The sequence below is a fragment of the Athene noctua genome, chromosome 1 (assembly GCF_965140245.1).
Source record: "Athene noctua chromosome 1, bAthNoc1.hap1.1, whole genome shotgun sequence".
Classification (NCBI taxonomy): domain Eukaryota; kingdom Metazoa; phylum Chordata; class Aves; order Strigiformes; family Strigidae; genus Athene; species Athene noctua.
In genome coordinates, this window is record NC_134037.1 from 207802321 (window position 1) to 207826622 (window position 24302).

A 24302-nucleotide genomic window follows, 5' to 3' on the forward strand; every position below is an offset into this window, starting at 1 on the left:
GAGCTGCTCTGTATTCACATCCCACAACACTGCTCCAGAAGCACCCACACCAGCCTCTTTAAGCTTGGCTGTATTGGGGAAAAACTAAGGAAGTGTAGTGGCTTTGTTGACTAAATGCAATTAACTACTGAGATTTCAAAAACAGATAAAAAAGAAATTAAGAGACCAGAAGCTTGAAAATTGTAAAGTAAGCCAGGTAGAAGTTAGAAGAAGAATTCCAGTGAAGCTCGTATTTTTGAGGAAAAAAATATGTACATAGGAAACAGAACACATCTCAACACAGAAATTGGCTTGAAAAACTTTGAGGGGGAAAAAAATTAAGTACTTCCCCTTTCCAGCAACCCTTATATTTGAAGGCATATCTACGTTCTGTATGAAGCTGCTCACACTGAGTAAGATCTTAGCTGCTATTTGTAGCCCGGTGAAATCCGAGGGAGAGCAACCGTTGATGGCCAAGCACAGGCAGAGGCCCGGGGAGGTCCCGGGAGCGCCAGGGAAGGCAGCTGCTGCCCTGGCTCTGGGATCACAGCGCCCTGTGATCCTCAGCTGCGGGCAGCCGCTGCGACCAACAGCGCCCACCGAACGCGGAGGTAACGGCAGAGCCCCACAAGGGAAACCTAAAGAGACACTACGCGAAACTCACGCTTATAAAAACACCCGCAAATGTAACAAAATAACGGAAACGCCCCGAAGCTAGCACAGGCTGTGGCCTCCCCCTCGCGGGGCGGGGACAAGCCACCGCCTGAGGGAGGCGTCAGCGCCGCTCCTGCGCTTGCGCCGGGGGGGAGCGCAGCGCCGCGTGTCACCGCGCGAGCCCCGCTATTTATCCGGCGTCAGAAGCTGATTGGTCTGTAGGCTGACTAATAGGCCAACAGCGGGGGCACAGCACAGCCAATAGGAGCAAGGCGGGGGCAGTGTGGGCGGGGCGGGGGTGCGCACGCCGGAGCTGAGGGAATCGTGCGGGGCGGCGGCTGCGCTGGGTGTCCCTCGCCGCCCCTTCCTCCTCTTTCTCCTCATGGCGGGGTGGCTGCTGCCGCCGGCCCTTCTTCTCCTCCTGTGTGCCCAGCCGTGCCCCTGCGGCAGGGCTCCAGCCTCCTCCCAGGCCGTGACGGCCCGGCTAGCGGCGAAGTGGCCGGCGACCCCGCTGCTGCTGGAGGCGAGGTGCGTGCAGCCTCCTCCTCCTCCTCCTCCTCCTCCTCCTCCTCCTCCTCCTCCGCTGCCTTCCGCGGCTGCCGCGCGGGGCCGTTATGCCGGGGAAGGGGAGCAGCGGCGATCCCTCCCTCGGCCTCTCTTGGGGGGCGGGGGCGCCTGGCCGAGGGGGCAGGAGGAGGGAGGGGCTCCTTTCTTCCCTCCGCTGCGCGGGCCCCGAGGGAAGGTGGGCTGTCGGAGAAGGATGGCTGCGTTTCTCTCCTCTCTTCCTCTGGCAGAGGGCATGTGGAAGTACTCCTTTGATAACGAGCCTGAACAGTTTTCTCCCTTAGCAAAACGCTATCGAGAGTGCTGACAGGCTTTCCCACCTTTGAAGTGTACTGTTTAACCTACTCAGACGTTTTGCAGGTTAGGCTGAGGCGATGCAGTGGGCCTATTGCACCGTCTCTACCTTCCCCAGGGTAACAGCATCTCTTCATCTCACCCCAATTAGTTTACTTTCATCAATGAAATAATTATGTATGAAGGTATTAGTCAAGTTGTGAGGCTGTAGGGGTAAAGCATACCTTTTTAAAAAAAGGTATTGTTAACTTGTAATTACAACTTCAAAGTAGGAAGTGAAAATGTTTTCCAGTATTACATGTTTGTGGCTCTCCTGCCAGTTTGGTTTAAAATATTTTTGGTTTGGTTTGCTTTTAAATTTACTTGCTGCTTTGTGGAGAACTCCCATGAAAGGGGGAATTGCAAGCTTCTGTAATCAAAGGAGTGGCAAACTTCCAAAGTAAAGATTAGAAAGCAATTTACTTAAGCTAGCAAGTAGATCTTTTTGGCAGACATAAGGGGGAGGCAGAGCAACTGATGTTCCCTTGAGAAAAAAACACAAAACTAAAAAGTCTTATGAGTAAATGGTATTTGGAATAAAGCAAACCTTACATTTTATGCTTTGTAAGGATTAACCCATCTTTGAAAGTGTTCCAGAGATTGGGGACCTCCCCTGCATAGCGACATAGACAGTGTCATCAATAAAAGCCTGTAATTTAATTAAAAACTATAACCTGACAGCATGTGTTCTTATTTGTATATCTAGCCACTATTAAATAAAGTTTGTGTGCTGAATTGATTTTATTTATAGCTGTATATTGGAATACCTATGGAAAAATAAAGTGAAAAATTCTGTTTATTTCTGTATCAGAGAATAGTTTGCTTGCTTTACAGCTCTGATTGCTCCGTTCAGATTGATAGTATTTTGTTCAAAGTTTCTTTTAGCCAAAATATACCACTGTTGAGTGTTATATACCATAGAGATGTTAGATGGTTACTGAATAGTTAACACTTAATTGTTGCTGGGTATCAGTTAATTTAAACAACTGAAGATTTTTACTTTAGTACATCTTTGGACAAAGTCAGCCTATGGACAATTCATTTTTATTTTTAAACAGTGAATTTATTGCAGAAGATGGTAATGAGAAGTTTTGGCAGTTCTTGGAAACTGTACGAGAACTAACAGTTTATAAGCAAGGAGGTAAGTTACACAGCATGCTAGTTTTAATATATTATCTTGCACTGTATTTAACTTTTGAACATGCTCCTAACACCATAACTAGTTCCAGTCAGGTAAAGCCTAACTTTTCTGCTATTGCTTACTAGGCAGTTTTCTTTAAGAAAGTTGTAGCATATTTTTGCCTGAGACCTCTACCTGTACAGGAGTTCTAAAAGCAAGGAAGATGAAATGGACTGAGCTGTTATAATATGGAACAGAAATATTAAGATTAAAGATACCTACCTTCTTATGTGACTCAACAAGAGCCTACAGGATATTCAGACTTAATTTTGTGCAAAATGGATGTTTGTAGGGGAGAGAATCCCACAAATAACTAAAACAAGAAGGCTAGCTAAAGCCAAAAATGAAAAGAGTGACCAAGAAACGTTTAATACTTGTAGGTGGCACAGAGACTGTTTTCTAGCAACAATACTTGTGTTTTAGAATAAATGTTTACCACTGTCAAAATACGATTTAAAAAAAAAAAACAACAAACCTTGCATGATTACACAGAAGAATATTAACTTGTCAGAAGTTTGGAGAGAAGAACAAAGCATAAAAGTGAGCCACTTCAGAAGATACCTTGGAGAGCAGTTTACTAGAAATGACCATGGTAATGAAATATTTGGAAACCTGCCAGGCTTTATGACAGGTTGTGGTCAATATTAGACCTACTTAGTAGGTCAATAGATGAACAAGGTGAAAAAAGTTTAAAAACAATGTAAGGCTGTTTCATTTTGCTCTTCAGAATAGTATAGTTCTTTAGGCATGCGTGTGAGGACCTAACACTACCACTATAAGAGACTTCAGGTAAATTGAATGTTACGTTAATAGTCAAAAGCTAACAATTTGTAGAAAGATCATGCAGAAAATGGCAGTGAGATGACAGAAGTGAATCCCTGTTATGTGAAAAGTGCTGTATATGGAAAGGAGAACTTAAGAAAAATCACACTTCAGCAACTTTGAGTGACTGAATACAAGTCAAAAAGAGATTGTGGTGTCCATGTGATGGGTCAGTGAGAACGTTACTGGAGTACGCATCAATGCCCATAGCAGCCAACAGCCAAATTAAAAATTACTAGGAAAGGAATGGGGACCTGCGTGATAAACAACATTTTGCTGCTCATGATTCTGTGATGTAATTTTACGTTGACTAAAGCATGATGTTCTGTTTTACTGTCTCCCTGTATTTTACTCTTCATTACTTTAGAAAGGATATAGTAGAAGCAGAACAGGTAGAAAGAGCTGTGATTAGAGTTATGGGATATCGACTGAAGAGGTAAAAACAAAAACCCAAAACAAAAAGTGCTGTGAGTTGATTAAAACTGGGGATAGTCTGAGATCAGAAGTATAAACAAAACCAGAGAAAATTGCTGGGAACAGTAGGTCCAGGTGATGAATGCTGTTCAGAGCCATTCAATGTAAGGGCATGAGGACATGGAAAATGGAAGTAGGTGTGGAATTTGACCTGCGGTCTGTTGCTGGCAGCATTTATTGAGTCAAGTACTGTTGACTAATGGTGTTTAAGGTCTTTATCAATGCCCAGGACAGTGGTATGTGTTACACCCTCCCACAGGTGGTGAATGACCCAAAACTGTGAGGGGAAGTTGAGAAGCTGGAGGATAGGGCTGCCATTAGCGGGGTGTTGGCAGGCTGGAGAGAGGGGCCAACAGAAACATTGGGAGGTTCAGCAAAGGCACTTTACAGAGTCCTGCACATGGGCTGCAATAATCTCAGCCATAGTGCAACCTGGGCACTGGCTGACTGGGAAGCGTTTTTTGAGAAACAGACCCAGGGATTCTTGTCAACAGTGAGTTGCATTACATTCTTATGCCTGAGAAGGCCAACTGCGTGCTAGGCTGTGTCATCAGGAGTGTAACCAGCAGGTCCAGAAAAGTGGTTATTCCACTACATATGGCACTTGCAAGACCACCTCTGAAGTACGGGGACCCATGTTGGGGCTCCCTGTTAAAAGACGGCATGCTGGAGCAAGTGTAGGAGAGGATCACTGCAGTGGTTAGGGAACTGGAGCAGTCTTCTGAGAAAGGGTTGAGAGAACTGGGTGTTACTAAACCTGAGGAAGAGGAGTAAGGAAAGACCTTGTATCTTCAACTTCCTAATAGAAAGGTATAGAGAGGACGAAACCAGACCCTTCCTGAAGGTACATAGTAATATGAAAAAAAGCAATGGGTCCAAGCTGAAGCATGGAAATTTTGGTTAGATACTAGGGAAAATGTTTCTACAAGTGGTTGTGTAAACACTGTGATGGGCTGCCCCAGGAGGCTGTGCAATCTCCGTTCTTGGAGATACTCAAAACTCTGCTGCATGAGTCCCTGAGCAGCCTAATCTATCATTGAAATTGGATCTCATCTAAGTGAAAGTTTGGATGAGGTGGCCTCCAGAAGTCACTTCTGACTTGAATTATTTTTTTATTTTTTTTTTCTGTAAGTGGTTTAGATGCAGCTGGTATTGCCTTGAGACAAGACTGAGGTAGTAAATGATGTGTCAGGGTTTTTATCAGCCGTCACTTGTCTGCTTGCTTGGACCAACTCTCCAAGGAATTTGAAGCTTTAGTGATACAGATGTCTGATGAAATCAGTTGTTAGCTACATAGTTTACCTACTTCACCTGAATAAACTGTGTGATTGAGAATAAATAAATTACCAGTAGGGTGATCTGCATGGCCTATCTTGCCAGTGAAATATTTAGATGTTGGTAGTGGGGAACCTTGAGTATGTACTAAAATATTACTTTATTTAAGCATGTTAAGCAATTGTTCTGTATATTTGTTATGGCAAACAAACTCCTATGTTCATACTACAGGAAAATGCAGAGTTCTGGCACCAAGTGGTTCATAGTCGAGGTAGTATTATACAAGCAAACCAATGTTCTTTATGAACAGGATGAAAAGGAAGGATTCCATTTTAGAGGAAAAATGGTTATTTAATGAAAAAAATATATCAATATTGGTTCTTCCAACTTAAGAGCATCTTCTTGAAGTCAACATACTAAGTTTGAAATAGAAATATTATGAGCATCATATGTGTCCAGCAATATTTATGCACCTTTCAGTAGGGAAGTCTGCATTAGACAGCTACAATAAAATGGTCAGCTAGAGTGAAGAATACTGATACTGAAATGCTGAAGTTGTACAGCTACTGAGAGGTGTGTAATAGTATACCTCTGACGAGAAGTTGGTTCTCTGGATGATGTGGAATGGGTTCCGTTTTAGCTGTTGCATGTCAAGACACATTGATGTAGAGGGATGTTGATGATGCATTAAGGATGAAGTAACAATAGCTACTCGATCAAATTAAAGTATCTGGCTTAAAAAGGATTGGTTGGGGTGATTGACTTTTCAGTTCTGCTCTGGATGATACAAAGAGCAGATAGGATAGATAACTGGGAAATAAACACATTCTTGTTTATAAATAGAAATGTTTTCATAGAAGGTAAAGAATTGCTAGATTTGAAGCTGAAAAACTGGGTTTATAGAAGATTTGGATAATAGATTTATATCCAGCCTATTGACTTCTATCTATTTCAGAGGAGTCATGAAGTATTAAAGTTAAAAGGCAACTTAAAAAATCAAATCTCAAGGCTTTTTTTTTCTTTCAAATCATCCCTTGGATGATTTCCAATCTGTTCCTTATTAGTTCTCAAAACTTGTTGTTTTCAATTTAGAGTAATCAAATCAACATCTGTTGTTAACTTGCTCATTTAAAATATTCAGCCTTGGCAAATTAGGTCTAGTAATGGTCTGTTTAGCTATGATATATATAGCAATTTAATGGATTTGGTAGGAACAATGGACATGGAATTTGGTAAACCATTTAGCCTGGTGATGTATTTGGTTGTTTTAACGTTTTCTTTAATATGAACTCAAATCCACTTGGACATCATTGAAATTGTACACTATGAAAAACATAAAGTTAATGATGGGATACACTGTATTAAATTAGAGTGAGGTCTTCAGGTAGCACGGACAATATTGTGTATGTCTACTTAATATGCAACCCACTTGCTGCCAGGCTTGTGGAAGATTTGGAAATGCAGATGATGTTATTTTGGGCTTGCATGTATGTTACAAAGAAATCAAAGCTGAAAAAATTTCATATTAGAACCAGCACAGTTACAAAACTCTGAAGATTGCCTTTGACACTTGCTGCTGCTTTTATATCTCAAAAGGTTAATTTAGGAACACGGAGTGAAGGTAAGTAGCCAGTTCCCTGCCGATTAATTATAACTTGAGTGTTTACTGTCTTCCCAAGTGGTTCAGTTTATATATTGAATTTTCAGCAGCCTCTTAAATATGTATTTAAAAAAAAAAAAAACCCACACAAACATATTAATAGGGAAACTATTTTATCTGTAAAAAATAGCAGTATATTACATACAAACAACAATCATAAAAATTATTTGTTGTAGTCTAAAAGACTACACAATATTCACAGCTAATTTAGATCAGTATTACGTACGTATCAACCTTAAAGATTCAAGAGGAATTCATTTCATAAGCATGACATTTCTATAATAATTGCACAATAAATAAACTATTCCCTCTCTACTGGCATCTTGCTTGAATGTCATAGAGGTTTGGCCAGTGATTGCCTGAACTACTGTTACCTGGGATCTCTAAATCCCTGGCTGATCTCTAGATGCAGATATATGCATCTATGCAGTTGGAACAATCCCCATACTCCCATACTCCAAAATAATGATCCCAGCACCCTGTGCTTTTCTGACTAATTATGTCCCTCATGCTTACTCTCCCTCCCTCCAGTGCCTCGGTATTTTGAATTGAATTCTCCTGTGGGCCACCAGTCAGATTAATTTTGTGCTGTGTATGCATGGGATCTGAGGAACAGTGATACAGATCTTTACTTCCCTTTTGTGACTGTCCTGGTCATCTCCCTTTATTTTTTAATCTACCTGTGATGTGTGATACTGCTGTAGATTGTGGATAGTAAGCGTTTAAATATGGGTCTGCTTAGCTAGCTGTTCTGTTCTTGTAGTCAATCTCATCAATTTGGCTTCAGGAGTTGAGAGCACTATTCAGCTGACAAATTTAGGCATCTTTAGAGTGAGCTAAATAGCTTTTCAGGTTTCATTGGCTGCTGGGCTTGATCTCTTGGCTAGAATGGAAGTTTACGGATATGTACCTCATACACACGCATTCAGATGTCTGAAATCTTGAGCTGTATCCTATTAATGTTGTCTCATTTATTTTTATATCAACTTTCTTAATTAATTTAGTGGTAACGTGCTATCATGCAGCATTTTATAACCAGAAACATCTGTTTCTCCGTGGTTCCCTGTAACATGCTAAGAAATTTATTATGACTTCTACTCTTTGACATAGAGTGCAGTGTTAAAATGTGCCTAGAGGGCAAGTAGTTATCAAGTTTCAGGGACCAAATACTATGTGAAGATATTTGCAAAACTGAAACCATAGTTCTGTATGTAATAAACTTTTAAAAATGTTTTTGCATTAAGTGGATCATATAGCATTTGATGTAGGTTAATTTATCTTTCTGAAGTTAAAAGTATGGTTGTAGTCTGAACGAAGCCAGCAGTGTTAATGTAAGTTGAAGTAGTAGGAGTGGATGCATGATTTGATAAATGTAACCTTGTCAATATGTTATACAATCATTTTTGAAGGCACATGACAAACTATCTTTTTTTTTTTTACTTTACTCATTAAAATAATAATTGTCTTAATCATCTTTCAGAGCAAAAATGTCAGCTGTTTTATATACAGCAGTGAAAGCACAGCTGGAATTTGTAAGCCAAATAATTTAAAGACTTGTGGTAAAAATATTTTATTGAGGCAGTATCTTTAGAATTGTATATTTAATAACTCTTCATTGTGTTCAATAGGATGTTATTTGGGGCTGAGTGGAGAGGCATAAATTTCAGATCCTTTTTTTTTTTTTTTGTGGAGATAATTGGAAGAAAATTTGGAAGTATAGTTATTGGAAAGATGTTTCAATCTGGAAGTATTTGCCACTTCCAGATTTTTCACATTCATTGCTTGGAAAGTGTGAAGCTAAGTTTATCTCATTTGAGTTCTGCCAGGGCTATGTGTAGGTTTAGAAAACACAGAAGAGATGGGGTTTTCATCCACTGAATTTAATGTTACACAGTAATGATCATATACAATTTATGGAAAGGCAGCTTTCTGAAGATGCAGATCATCCTCTTTTGTAATCTTAGATATTTATTTTTTTCTAATGAATTATGACAAACTCAGCCTTTCTAAATAATAAGTTTTAAGAAGGAGGAAGAGGCAGGAAGGAGATCCAGGAGGCCTTAAGAAAAGAAGAGGGTTGGAATTTAATGGGAAAAGTGAGAGGACAGGAAGTGCTTAGTTACGACAATTGTATACAGAACTGCTGGGAGCAGTTAATGGAGATTTCCAAAACTATGATCTGCAGGCTATTGTATGGAACCTAGGCCCCAGTGAGGGAATGGCATTTTGATTGCTGCACTCATCCTCTGATACGAGTACTTCTGAGATCTACAGCAGCTGAGACAGGTAAAATCTGGCAGTTTAAATCATGTGAGATGATTTTCACACCCTCTAAAAATTTGATGTTACTTTGGACCCCTAAAGGGGTTTCCTACTGAGACAATTATTCCACTTTCACAGCAAGAGCACCTTTATAAGGTGTCTAAGGTATTGACCTAAGAACACAGATAAATTCAAGCTGGACATTCAGCTAGAATGGTTCCTTCCTGGAACTCACTTTTCCTTTACTGCAAATTTTCAGCTTTACAGGACAATATTTGAATTACATGTGAAAAAAGATCTTGAATCATTGCAATTTCAAGGTTGTATCTTATCAATGTAAGTAAAACATGCTGACTATATAGATTGGGCAGGGGAGGGACGGAAGGAGGGAGGGAGGCAGGCATAAATTGGCAATTCTGGACTGCTTCACATGTGCTTCAGGGGTTCCTACTGTGAAAGAGCAACCTCTGGAACAGGGATGGTGCACAATGCTTGGTATAGTTACAGCTATGGTTCTCTGACCCTTAATTTGTTTGTGTTCGAGAATATCATATAGTACAATGTATATAGCCTGGTTTAAAATTTTGGTGAGCATTATTCTTTAAACAGATACAGGTCATTTTCACAACTTGGTAAAAAAATATTACAACCTCTTTCTAATTAAGCTTCTTTGCTTCACAGTCCAAGGACAGCATGAGAATATTCACTTGAATATGCCTCTAGAAGAAATGAAGGTTAATTATTTTCAACCAGTGTTCTTAGTTATCGCTTCTGTCATTCCCAGACACCATCTACCTTCCTTCTTGGGCGTCCTAATTTTGGCCTGGAAGAAGGCAAGATATGCAGGGAGGGGGGAAGCCACTTCACATGTTGCATACATTCTCACACTCTTATTCATCATGTATTTCTAAGGAAGAAATAGGATAATATAAATAGGATAATAGTGAGAGTAGCCCAAAGAATGTCACAGTTATAAGATTTTTATGTATGTAAATTGCATGGTTGGAGTATTCCAGGATTAAAAGTGAGGAAATAATTTGTAAAATAATGCTGGTTGAAAGTAAGTAACAGTAAAAATTTGCGTTAAAAGGCTAGCATAAGCTTGAGAAATAGAAATAAATGAATAAGCTCTGTTCAAGACTTTCCATCTGGGTCTGCAGAGAGACATTATTTTTTTGAGTGGATTTGTATATTGCTGGAAATCATTTAGGTGTTAACTAGTGCTACCATGCTCACTTTTGTTGTGTTTATGTTGTATTAGGCCTTTAGAATTGGTAGTAAAGGAAACAATTATCAATGGACAGCATTCCAGACTTTCAAACTGCCAAGCATCATTAACATAATACTTGTCTATTACATAGCACGAGTAGATATGCCACATCATTTATGGCTAAATACTAAAAGTTTGTATTTTTTTTAACAGATTCAGAGCATTCCTATTACAATTTAATCTTGAAGAAAGCAGGACAATTTTTATCCAATTTGCAAATCAATCTACTGAAGTTTGCACTTGCCATACGGGCATATTCTCCAACTGTTCAGATGTTTCAGCAGGTAAATATATTATCTGATATATTTGGTACATGATTTTATGTGATGTTTTGGCTGCAGAGTAAAGAATGTTCAGTAAAATATATGCTGATGTCACTTGGAATCAAACATGATCCATTTATAAAGGTGATGCTTTATAAGCTGGTTATATTGACAGGAATATATATTCATGTTTGATTGTATAGATAGCATTATTTTCAGGGTAGAATTTTTGGAATTGTTCATTTTTAAAACTCAGGTTGTGGGGTTTTTCCGCATTTCTTTAAATAATCTTATGGAAATTCAGACATTCCCAAACTAGGAAATTTCCTGTAGCTTCAAGTAATTTATATTTGTTATTTAGTGGACTTTTTATCTCTCTCGTTATTTTAGTATTTGAAAAGTTGAAAGATAGAAGTTATATACCTGCTTTGTTTATGAAAAAGTGTGAGGACATAAATTTACTGTGCCTCTAGACTAAAACTGCTCCTCCTCCTTTTAGCAGTGCCACTTTCAAGATAAAGTGAGAAATCCATATTTCTGAAAGGTAATAAGCTGTAATAAAGTTAGGGTTTTTTTGCAGGAGAAATATCATCATCTCAGGTTCATATTTTTTCTTTTTTATCTTTCAGCTTGTGAATCCAGAGTCATTGACATGCAGTCATATGATTCCCACTTTACATGGGAGTAGCTGAATAGGGCTTTAACAAAAAGGGGGTGTGTGGGAAGGAGAGAGAACCAAAAATTGATGTTAATTGTTTGGGATTTATTGGTTAGCAGTGAAATCTTTGTATATTAGCATGATTGCTGATAGCAACTAAAATTAAAAATATCTGAGAGTACAGGCTGTGACTTCAGTTTGTGGAGATTTCACAGCCCTGTCTTTACACAACATAAATGGACTTGCATTTTCTGGAGTACGACTGCGTTTGATAGACTAAATCTCACAAAGGTTATAAGGTCTTAATCTTCTAATATTTTCCATTACTTATTTCACATGTAGCCAATTTTGAATGGGCTTAATTAGAAACACAACTCAGTGGCAGCTGTTGAGTTATTTTAATCAAGGGGATGTGAGTTTAAGTTGAAGTGCAATCAAAGCATTCTGGTTGAGTATAATTGTTGAAATATTAGATTGCAGCTGATGAACCTCCACCAGAAGGCTGTGGTGCATTTGTGGTTATCCATGAGAAGCACACCTGTAAGACTAATGAAATAAAAAAGCTGCTGAAGAAGGCTACTAAGAGGTAAATGTAATGATCTGTTTTAAGAGGAAAAATAGATTACTAAAGAGGAAAATGTATTATTGCATATATATATATTTGTAGTATTTTGAAATTTTATGTTCTACTTACTTGATAATGCTAAGCCCATAAATCCCTGTTTACTGGATATTTAAAGACATACCCATTTAAAGTATGTGTTATTTTAAGAGTTACTTCTTGTTTTGAAATATTTTAGACATTTATTGTTATGAGAATTCATCAATTACAAATCAAAGTAGGGTTTTATAAAATCATAGAGCTTTGCTCCTCTAACCACATGGTTAATTTTGTTTTTCTTCCTTTATTTTTTGGTATGGGATAGTCAAGTTTAAGTTACAGTGTACTTTCTATGCAGACTTAACATTTAATGTGTCTGAGACAGAAAGGTCAATCAGCAGAAGTACTACATAGTCAGTGCCGCTGTATTTGTGGTTTTCTGGATTGTAAGGGATTGGCACAGCAGTGGAAGAGAAGTCTACCTCAGCTGGCATAACCGTTCCTCGCCTTGTGCTAGACTTTGCACCTATCAAGCCTTTCTACAGGCTTTGTCCTGCGGAAACTAGTATCAGACCAGAATTAATCTGGGCCATGAAATAATATATGTAGAACCTATTAAAATAACAACTAATAACAGAATAATGAAAGCAAAATATTTATTAAAAAAGAATCAATTTGTATTTTTTCAAGACCTGTATGTAACATTTCTTGGGGTTTTGTTTTTTGTTTTTTTTCCTGCAATGTTCAAGGTCACTGTAATATACATTGGTGTCCATGCCCTCAACCACTTCATGAGATTTGTGGAGCTGAAAGATGATTTAGTAGGGCATATTTCTTGGATTTTTGCTTTCTGTCAAATATAATTTGGAAAAAAAAAAACTGAAAACCTATAAATTTGTCTCTTTGGGGATGATTGCTTCTGAAAACAATTTTGTGTTCTACATGTGTGATTTATGGTATTTTCTAAGTCCATTGATACAATTACAACCTACTAAATTATTGTCTTTTACTTATTCTATAGCCAAGGTTTTTGCAAAAAGACTTCACTGTTTAGTTTGCAGTGTCCCATTTTTAACTATTACATTGTGCCTGACGAATGTCACTTACTTTCTTACATAAATTATTTGTACTATAATTTGGCTTTTAAAATTATGTGGAATTCTTCTGGTCATATATTAAGGCATCATGAGACCTTAACATTTTATCACAATGTCTGAATATACTCTTCTAAAGTAGGTAACTGGATTCAACACATTATCCTTTCTCGAGATATGGTCTCCTAATTTACAAGATTCTGGAAGATCGTTATACTGAACAATAGAATCCCGAAGTATTCGGAATTGAAAGAGTTAGACTTCTAGAAATCATGAACTTTAGGAACTCACAACAAAACTGAAGTTCTTTCTATTAAATTGTTCTTGTGTTTTGGATAGCTTTGTGTTGCACCTGCACCTTCAGAGCTGCAGGGAAAAAATCTTGATAAATTTCCTCTCCTTCTGCCCACTCCAGAAGTAGTTGTGTCACTCAAATATTTAGAGTTCCTGGAGCTAGACTTTGAGAAAAACATGTTCACCTTCAGGTAATTGTTTCCACTATTATTTCCAGTTGTACTCTGGGTAGCAGATGCTTTTCACTTGTGCTGGAGATGTTTAGTCTAGGTGCTATAGATAGGGCTGTACTCCTGTATGGCGAATAAATGATATCTGGGACAGTGTGCCATCTTGCTGTTGGCTCCTCTTAACCAGTCATTCTTTTTCTCAGTGGCTTTTATGAAAAGAGATTTTTTTGGTTTATTGCTTCCTTTTTTATTTCAAACTGTTTCCCTTTGTGTTTCATTTTATTTTTCCATCTTTCATCTGTCATGACTCTTCTACTTAAGCCAGGCCAACTTAAGCTAGGCTTTCAGTTATGTCCTGAAGTTCCCCATATTGGATGAAGACACTAGAAATGTTCTGGTTTTAGGGATGATAGTTTCAAATCTCACTGGAAGAGAAACAAGAGACTGCAGCATTGTTTCGTGCAGATCAGTCGGCTCAACCTGAGATCCTGGAAGTCTCAAGCACTTTGAACTCAGGAGAGCCCAAATAGCCTGCATGTCAAGATCAAGGTTTTGCTTCATCCAGTCCGTTATGCAGTAGCTACTGTGATTTGGTCTGGTGCACTTTCAGTCATGTAGCAGCGGTCTGCATGGCTCTAATTGGAAGTACTTTTTTTGGAGGTGCAATGGGCTGCTCAAGGGCTCTGGATGTGTCAGAGGAAGATCTTCAGTTGTTAAATGGTTGGGATTGCTTATCTTGCTGATTGTCCAAAACACAACACTAAGATTTCTGGGGCTGTTGTTGCCAAGAGCAGAAGCATTGATGGGAGTCACAATTTGCTCAAAACAATTAGTGCCTGAGAAGGTATGTCAGTACATGTCTTCTGTCCATCACATTCCTTCAGCATCCTGTCTTGGCAACTCTTTAGGCAAACATGTAGATGCCTGTACTACCCCAGTAACTGGTTAGCAAATGCTGAACTCCACATCCATGTATTTTTTTAATTGTTTTTGTCTGCTCGACTGATGTTCCTTCCTTTTCAGGCAGCCTTCTCATGAGAATGTTTTATGACAGGAAATGAATTAGCTTCCAGTTCTAAGAGCAAGAGAATCAATTTCTTCTCACTACTATTCAGTGTTGAAAAGAAACAGAGAAGAGGGGCTTATCTTGGATTTACAAGGGGTAAACACTTTAAGTGTCCAATCCAAGGTCATGGTAGCCCTATGCAGTGTTATTTCTCTGCAGCACTTAATCTTTTAGTGAAGCGTGTTCATTAGAGTATAAAATACTTCCTTGGAGACTGTCAGTGTTCAAGAAAGTCATGGCAGCACTTGGTACCCACCTTTTGAGAGCAGGAGTTACTCTTCTGCTATACCTAGGTGACTAGTTAAGAAAAGAGAAGCTCCCTTGATTTATGTTTTCAGTTCTCTATAAATGACTGTGGCAATTCTCTATTCTGGATATGAGAGGAAGTTGCATAAGTCACATCCCATATGTATGCTTTCATTGGGGCAAATCTGCTTCTGTTCTTGAACAGACCTTACCCATTCGAGAGTTGTTTCAGACTCCCTGATGATACCTACTTTGTCTGCCTTGTCCTGTGATGACAGTGGGAAAGCTTGCCTGATATTTCTGTGACACATGGCTGCATGCATTCAAATTAATTCGCAAGCCAGGCCCCTCCTTTTGTCTCTGCATTACAAATGTGATCTTTGATCACATACCTACCAAGCTTACATAGGATGTTGATGTTAAGGCCCTGAGTAACTTGATACAAATTGGCCCTGCTTTGAATGAGGGTTTGGAGCAGATCACCTCCAAAGGTCTTTTGCAGTGTAAATTATTCTGTGATTTTATATTGAAGATATTCCTGAACTTTACATCACAGAAACTGAGATGTGGAGTTCTGCTCAAACCTTTCCAGTATGACTTTTCAATGAGCATCTACTACATACATTTCTGTAATGTGTGTTGGATTAGAGTTTCTGAATTTATCTTGAAGAAGTTTGGAATGAGTTTACTGGTCTTTCAAGTATGACTATGCAAAGTCAACTTAGAAAAAGAAGCATACTCAATAATTAGCACCTTGAGTATATTACTCAATCACATCCTCTGTTTTCCATCTTTCCCAGATTTTACTCAAAGCATGTTTGTAGTCATCTAAGAAATCACTGCAGGTATAGAAAGTGTAACTTTTCTGGCTTTCACTGAGGAAGGCAGGTAGGCAGGCAGTCAAAATTTGCAAAATTAGTGAAATTAATGGACGTTGATGGTGTTAAAGTATAACCCCAGTAAGTTTCCATGTGTGTTAGCAGCTTTCTCAAACTTCACTGAATATCCCTCTGCTACTCTGTTACTCACTGATTGCTCTGTACATCTCTAATAGATGTAATGCATCATTTAAATGAAAAGCTTTAAACTGTAACTGATTGTTGCACAAAATGTCAAAGTGCTGTGCTTTTCATTTGCTCTTTGTGTTGTGATTTGATAAAATATATTAAAATTACTTACAGTTGATGGTGATTTTTCAGTTTTTTGGACTCTAATTTGCAAATTCAGTCTTTAAATTCGTTTGTGAGCAATCATGATTATTTTGTAATGATTTCAACATGGCTTGTAAACTTTTAGCATGTAAGCCCTTACTAGTTTTTTAACTTATGAAGTAGAAAAACTGCCACTGTTTTAATTTATTTTCTGAATATATATAATATCACAATTATTTGTTTTTAAAACCAGACCCAGGCCATATCTTTTTAAGGGAGATCATAAATTCCCAACTCTCAAAGAAGATGGCCCAGTGGTTGTTCTTTATGCAGAAATGGGTACTAAAGAATTTGTCAAGTTCCACAAGATTTTATCAGAGAAGGCGCAAAAGGAGGAAATTGTTTATGTTCTCCGCCATTATGTTCAGGTATGCAATTCAAATTAATGTTAATTCAGTAAACGGTTAGTGTTCTGTCTTTATTTTGCTTGCTTTTTGACAAAACACATTTTCTACATTTATTTTTGCATTTGTCTAGATCATGTGCAATATATATTCTAATTTGAAAACTTTCTAGGTGAAGTGATTCACCTAATAGAAACTTTGAAGCTGGGAAAACATGTTAACTAATCCTGCATGCAAGCACTATTTGCGTCACTGATCTTGAAATATCTCTGGGTTTTGGTTATGTTTGGTTTTTGTACTTTGTACAAAGATCTTGGGTGAGCGGATCTTGATGCAGCAGACAACATATTAGTAACAAGAATTAGAAAAATGTGAAGAAGAATAGAAAATCAAGTTCAAAAATTATTACTTATGATTTTATATATCCTCAGTGTAATCTCATATGGTCATTGTAGTACAGCAGCGTGTACTACCACAGTCAACATCATCGACCAGTTTTTCAATGCTTGCATTCCACAGCATCAGTATTTTAAACAATGTTTCTGAATACTTTTCTTAACATACTCTTCTCCCTGAAACAAAACAAGACGAATACCAGTACATGGAACCATATTGTCCCAGTTTTGGTTATTGGAAGGTTTTTGTAATTTATATTCGAAGTATTAGCTCTTAAATAGCGTGGCTAATACAAGAATTATCTGATGGAGTTAAGAGGTTACTGTGATTTATGTAGACCAGGAATTTCAGGGAGATGAAATCCATGGTTTGCAGATGACTTTGAGTTGTTTGCCCACAGTAATGAAATAGACAATTTGAGGAAACCGGTCTTATGTTCTAAGTTGCATGGGGTATAGTTTTTACCGAACTTTGTTCTTTTATGCACTTTAATTTCAATTAACTATCTAGTCTCCTTGCTCTGACTGGCTTATGCACCATGGTCCCTCCAAATGCGTGTTGGCCTCATTCCTGCACCTTCATCAGACTGCTTTTCCCTTTTCTTCCTTCCTCACAACCTCCATTTTTATTCTTTGGTTCCCACTGAGATGGTTTCTCCCTCCTTTTTTATATTAAATGCTAGAAGAGGAAACACTGAGAGCAGAAGAGGTATAGTCTTTCTGCTGCCATTTTTTTGCCAATATTGCCAAGACTGCTTAGAGAGTGCAGTGCTCTCTCTGCACTGCTTAGAGGACCAACAGAGAAAACCCCCAGCCCTGCTGGGTTTTCAATTGTGGGTAGGAGGATTCTCAATACAGAATGATTCTTAGAAATTGCAAGCTAAAGCTGAAGGGTGTTCAAGAAATTTCTTCTGTGGATGTGCAAATTGCATTTTGGAAAGAGCATTTTTATACATTTTGGAAAAATTAGGGCACATTTTCAGAAATAAGTATGCTCTGAGTAATTACACTGTTGAATGTCAAACTTCCACTCCAAAGTTAGAAATAGGTGTTTGTTTTTAATAAGTGGCAACCTGGTTTTAGCAGTGATACTTCATACATTTTCTTAAACCTCCTTGCAGTAAGTGATTAACTCTTTCATCAGAACTGTTTTAAAAAAGCAGTCTGATACAGGAACAGAGAATTTCCTCCTAACATTCTGAAAGTTTAGCAAAATTACAGTTTAAAATGTGAATTGTAAGGCAGCAATAATTGTATAGGGTGCTCTGCCTGTTCTAGTCCTTCTTCTAATACTATGTGAAGGGACTGTGATTTTGACACAGCCTTTCTGTGGTCTGCAGGAGATAAAGGAGGTCCCTACTTTGTTACACACCTTCTCAATGACCTGTCAACATGCCTTACATGACTCTTGTCATTTATTTGCTGTAGCATTTTGTACTTTGAATCATAAATTGACAAATTAAGTTATGACTGTTATAACATTTTAGAGTATTAGCTATTGTTAATCTTCTATAAATACAGGTTTTCAAGTTTTATTTTTTGTTCTGTTAAAATACCATCAAACAGAAACCAAGTTCCAGAAAAATGTATTTATCTGGATATGGTGTAGAACTTGCAATAAAGAGCACAGAATATAAAGCAGTAGATGACACACAGGTTAAAGGTATGTGGTTTTTAAAATTTATTTATGATATCTTATTGGACATACTATTGAAATATGTAATACTGACTTTATAAATGAAGACTAATGTTTTGAAGGTCATATTTAATTACTTTTTACAGAAGGAAGTCTCAGGCATTAGGAACTAAGACATCAAAATACACGCAAGCATTTATAAACAGCTGTGCTTAGGATATAGTTCATTACCTAACCTATTAATTGTTGGGTTTTGTGGCTCCTCAAAATGTAACCCATTCTTCTTCCTTTCAATAAGTATAAGATTGTTTAACCTTTATTCTTCAATTACTTTGTTTGTTGACATCTCTGATATGCTCATTACTACAGTATCTACACATCAGTGTTTCAGGGGTGAGAGCTTTTTTCTGAATTTATGTGGAAAGACTTTCACAATCTTCTGTGGGAAGATGTGCTGTATCATAGAATTTGGTACCTGTCTGTGTTAATGTGTGTTGTGGTATCTATAGTGTTCTGACATAGAGAAATCACTTTGTGTGGACATTTATAAAATATAAAGAAAGTCGGTTAATTCTCGTTGGTAAGACTACAGTTTAATAACCTTTGAGTCATGTCAAAAATAGTTTAATTTTTTTAGAGGAAAAAGCCTGATCTCTGACTTACATCAAATGCTGGCTGAAGATTCAAGCGCTTTAAAGTCATCATGCTTTTCAAGCATAAATTTGGTAGTAGTTGGCTGGTAAGAGTTATACCTTACCACTTAATCAAAGTGAAAAGTGGCTATTTTAGAAGTGAACTATTTATTTAACCAATCAATTTCATTTATATAAAATATTTAACCATTGCATGAATTACATTTAAAAATTAATTTGAATGCTGCTAAGTTCTGTAAAGGGATTCATTCTGATGCCAAAATATGAATGCATAACTATAAATCTAATTGAAATTACATTTGGGAGTGACAGCATTCTGATTGTGTGTTTCTGTTAACAGTTTTGTAATTCGTAAGGACACAATATATCAGTAACTTTCTTGGTTTATGTTGTCTACATGTGCTGTGTACAGGAGCAAATGAGACAAAAGAAGAGGAAGATGATGATGAGAAGGAAATTGATGTCCAAGGATTTCTCTTCAGCAAATTAAAGTGAGTTGATATAAGTTGTAATTAAACTTTTGCATTTGTTTCTGGAACCTGAACCAAAAATAAAAAATTCCTTATAGGAGAAATGAGATTTATGTTGGAAATTACTTTATTTGTCACTGGTGAAAATTCTAATTAATTTTTTTGAGTATGTCTTGTGAATTTAAAGATGCAACAGTTGCTTATTCTATTCATTTCAATTTATTGCTCTTAGTTTTCTAATTCTCTTAGAATGTATATATTAAACTGTTTTTAAAGTAAAAAAAAAACAAAACTCTGGGCAACAGGCACAAAAACTTAGAACGCCATGCTTTCATGTTTTATATCTACAGTAAATTGTTGCTGCTACTTCTGTTTTCAGGTAACTATAATCAAAATCTTGGTTTTCAAAATGCAAGTAATAGCACAACAAATTCAAATCCATGTGTTGTGGCTACAGTAAGGTGTTTTGAAAATGGATAGTCATTCATTTTTTAGAGTTGAGGAGTGATATTTCTTGGAAGATGTGCTTATTATAGATGTCTTCTGGAGATGAAAGAGGTGTTTCAATTACCTGTAAATAGTCCCTTGGTTACAGCCTTGTCAAAGGTTGTACTTTTCTCAGCTGTGAAATAGTTACGAATGTAAGCAGAAGACATAAAATCTTATAAATAAAACTACTTGATTGTGCAAATTAAGATAATTCAATCCCACATCATGAGTGGGATATTCAGAGAAGGGTAGCTTTTTTCAGTTGGCTTTATTTGTTTGATTTTGTGCCTACATTGACCATAGCAAGTGAATAGGAAAAGTGATGGACCAAGCATCAATAATAGATCTTGTTTGTGGCTTGTGGCTAGGTTTTATTTGTCAGTTGTCTTTCATTCACAGAAGAATTGAAGGTCTGAACAGAAAAAAAAAAAATCATCAAGGTAGATTTGCAAAGAAGGCAGTAAAAACAGTAATTAAAGAGCTCAAGTCTAGTTAAGAGTTTGCTACTTCATAGAGCGATTTCAGAGAGTACGAACTATGTTTGTTGTTTCTAGGTCTGTCTTACAAGTAAGAAAAAAAGGGATTTTCTGTCTTTGCATCTCTTTTCAGCTGAGTATGCTTTCTTTGAGTAACATGGACTATATTCTAATACCAGAAAAATAGTCTTTATCAGCGATACATTTCTTTTCCTGTGAAGAACAACAGTTAATACCATCCAACAGTTAAAAAATAAGGAGGGAGGGAGGGATTCTTTGTGAAACTTCTTAATATCTAAAATAAAATATGAAATATTACAGAACTTAAAGTCTTAGTGCTTTAGATGTCTGTTTTAACTTTTTTGCTTCTTGTTCTATACTACTGGTAGAAGAATGTTCAGAAATCTAGAGGAGATTGATGTTTGAGAGTGTCTTGTAGCAGGCTGAAGTCTTTGCCCTCAAAACTTCTTTGCCCAATTATGTTTTCAAAAAAAAATAGCCAAGCTTTTGGGCACCATGCTCTTCTTCACGTCTGAGTAGTGATTTGTGTGCTCAGTAGCTTGATTCTTGTCAGTGATGTTAATTTGTAAAAGATGTTCTTGACATTCTCACCTATGTCTTTTGTAGGTAATACAACAAACTGTGTACAGTTACAGTTAATCTATAGTACAATTAGTATACAGTTCGGTATACATTATGCTATAGTAAACGTAACTATACAGTTATCTATATTGTGTGTTAATAGTATTTAATCTTTGAGTTCATTTCTTCCATCAAAATCTATGTGACAGTGTTTGAGACAGATCACTGCAAAACAATTGAACTCCTTTTTCTAATTACCTGGTTTTTAGTCCTCAGAAATAACCTCTTATCATCCCAAATCCTCAATTCATAAGAATGAATTAAAATTTTAATTCTTGCTTGTTACCCTAAAGATACAGTATTAGCTATGGGCAATACTGTGGATAAAAGCAGACACTGATGGATGTAACAGATTTTACCTTTTTTTTAAAAAAATGTTTTATTGTAGACAGATGCATCCTGATCTGAAAAATAATCTGAAAGAGTTTAAAAAACATCTAATTGAAACTACTAACAACATGGAGCCACTGAAGGTTTGGGAGCTACAGGGTATGTATTGCAGTTTTCTGAATTAACACAGTACTCTGTTTAATTTTCCTTTGTTATGTACATTTATCAACATTATGATAAAAGATTCTTTTTAAAAAAGACATGTGGTTTCATAAAAAGGCAGTATTATATTGAATATTTAAAAAAATGTATTGGTATTTTGTCCTAGTATTATATGCTAGAAATTAAAGGATCATTGGAGTAATTTTGTGAGATGGAGAATCTTAACTAGCTTTACTGATTTTAAAGACAGAAGTTACATTGACTAGTTTTCTGCCTGGTGTTATCTTGGATGTGGATGTTAAATTTAGTTTCAGATTTCTTTTTTTGAGAGGTCAAGCAAAAAATAAGCTTTTGACATAACTACTGAGTTGGGATGCAATACAGGTTAAGACTGTTTAGTTGATAAATTCTGACTTTTATCAGTGTATTGGAGTTCATGTTGATACATTTTTTTAATATAACATCAAATGGAAGAACATGCTTTTAAAAGCTTTCCTGTGGAAAACAAGAACAAATATGTAGAAGATGATTTCTAAACAGCTTTTGTGCTGATGACCTGCAGGACATTCTGTAACTTGAATGGAATTATAAATCACTCTAAAATAGGTCCCTAAAATGTCATGACACTTAAATTTAGGCAACTAAATTTTGCCTGTTGCATTCTTCAGTTTTAGAGGACAACCTGATCAAAACTGATTTGCGTTTATACTAGTGCAATGAAGGAGATTGAGCAGTCCTCTGAACTTGAGTTGGACTGTTATGGAGCTTGCTAGCAGTATCCACTCTGAAACTAGCTATTTGAGATAACTGTAGTTCACTTGCAGTCTTTTATCAATGAACTCACGTTCAGCTGCAGGATTTATCTTGGTCCATAATTTAAAAAATTTAAAGACATTGCATTTCAGTTCTCCTGAGAAATCTACTATGCAAATAAAAAGAAAATTCACTTTCTATTTACATTTTATTAATACATGATTGATTACCACTCTATTGATGTTCAAGCAGAAGCAACTGTGAAACTTTGATCCCTTTAGTGTCTACCTTCAGAAGCCAGTACAAGGTCTCTGTTCAGTGGTGGTCTTTTCTGCTCTGTCATGGCTACATAAATAAGAAATTAAATTGGTGCTGCTCACCAAGGAACCTGTTCATACAGTGTTGAAAATAGTTAAGCGTTAAGATGCTGTTCAGTGCCAGGAAAAGTGGTACTGGCTTGTGATAAGTACATTCAGGGCCTTTTCAGACAGGGTGTCTTCAACCCTCTCTTTATATGGTGCAGTTGTTTTGATACTATTACTCCTGACATGAGTGGGCTGGGTGCTTTCTCAGTTCATACTTAATAAATTCTTAGTGGCTGAGTTAATGGCTCACTACTCTATGATTTCCTTTAATTAGCTCCCAAGTAAAAATTTAAATAAATTTACCCAAAACTCCTTCAGCTATGGGGCATACTTCTATTTATAGATGACCCTAAACACCACTGACGAGTTGTCTTTCAAGAGCTTTTCTGTTTAGGTAAGTAATTAGATTTAGTATTCATAGAGAAACATGATACACAGACTACCAATATGATATTCCCTTTAATAACTCATTCTTTTATCTTTGTGAACAGCTTCTTGGTCTCTAGTTAGCTTTCATGTGCTTTAAGCTCAGGATGATCTTTTTCCCAAGGTGCCCTATGCTGTTCTCTCAGCTGTGTTATGGTGCCTGACAGTCCCTGACCAGAGGTAACCAAGAAGGTAAAAATACAGAATCACAGAATCATCTAGGTTAGAAAGGACCTTGAAGATCATCCAGTCCAACCATTAACCTAACACTGACAGTTCCCAACTACACCATATCCCTCAGCGCTATGTCAACCTGACTCTTAAACACCTCCAGGGATGGGGACTCCACCACCTCCCTGGGCAGCCCATTCCAACCCCTAACAACCCGTTCTGTAAGGAAATGCTTCCTGACATCTAGTCTAAACCTTCCCTGGCGCAAGTTGAGGCCATTCCCTCTTGTCCTATCGCTTATTACTTGGTTAAAGAGGCTCATCCCCAGCTCTCTGCAACCTCCTTTCAGGTAGCTGTAGAGGGCGATGAGGTCTCCCCTCAGCCTCCTCTTCTCCAGAATAAACACCCCCCGTTCGCTCAGCCACTCCTCGTACGACCTGTGCTCCAGACCCTGCACCAGCTTCGTTGCCCTTCTCTGGACACGCTCGAGTCATTCAATGTCCTTTTTGTAGTGAGGGGCCCAAAACTGAACACAGGAATCGAGGGGCGGCCTCACCAGTGCTGAGTACAGGGGTGAGATCCCTTCCCTGTCCCTGCTGGCCACGCTATTGCTGACACAAGCCAGGATGCCATTGGCCTTCTTGGCCCCCTGGGCACACTGCTGGCTCCTCTCCAGCCGCTGTCAATCAACCCCCCAGGTCCCTCTCTGACTGGCAGCTCTCCAGCCACTCCTCCCCAAGCCTGTAGCGCTCCTGGGGGTTGTTGTGGCCCAAGGGCAGCCCCCGGCATTTGGCCTTATGGAAACTCCTGCCGTTGGGCTCAGCCCATGGCTCCAGCCTGTCCAGGTCTCTCTGCAGAGCCTCCCTACCCTCGAGCACATCAACACTCCCACCCAACTTGGTGTCATCTGCAAA

General features: G+C 37.7%; 1 protein-coding gene across 3 annotated transcripts in view; it reads left to right on the forward strand.

Moving 5' to 3' along the window:
* Positions 1-992: 992 nt before the first annotated feature.
* UGGT2 (UDP-glucose glycoprotein glucosyltransferase 2) overlaps positions 993-24302 on the forward strand; it is a 93036-nt gene continuing 69726 nt past the window's right edge. For 2 of the 3 annotated variants that reach the window (XM_074911477.1, XM_074911487.1), the window contains exons 1-8: positions 993-1161; positions 2589-2671; positions 10627-10757; positions 11868-11980; positions 16270-16444; positions 18382-18478; positions 19517-19595; positions 21570-21670. In XM_074911477.1, coding sequence (XP_074767578.1) covers positions 1016-1161; positions 2589-2671; positions 10627-10757; positions 11868-11980; positions 16270-16444; positions 18382-18478; positions 19517-19595; positions 21570-21670 — 925 coding nt within the window. In that variant the 5' untranslated portion in view covers positions 993-1015. Of the gene's footprint in view, positions 1162-2588; positions 2672-10626; positions 10758-11867; positions 11981-16269; positions 16445-18381; positions 18479-19137; positions 19191-19516; positions 19596-21569; positions 21671-24302 lie in introns of those variants that run through there. The other variant, XM_074911498.1, reaches the window with a different exon arrangement.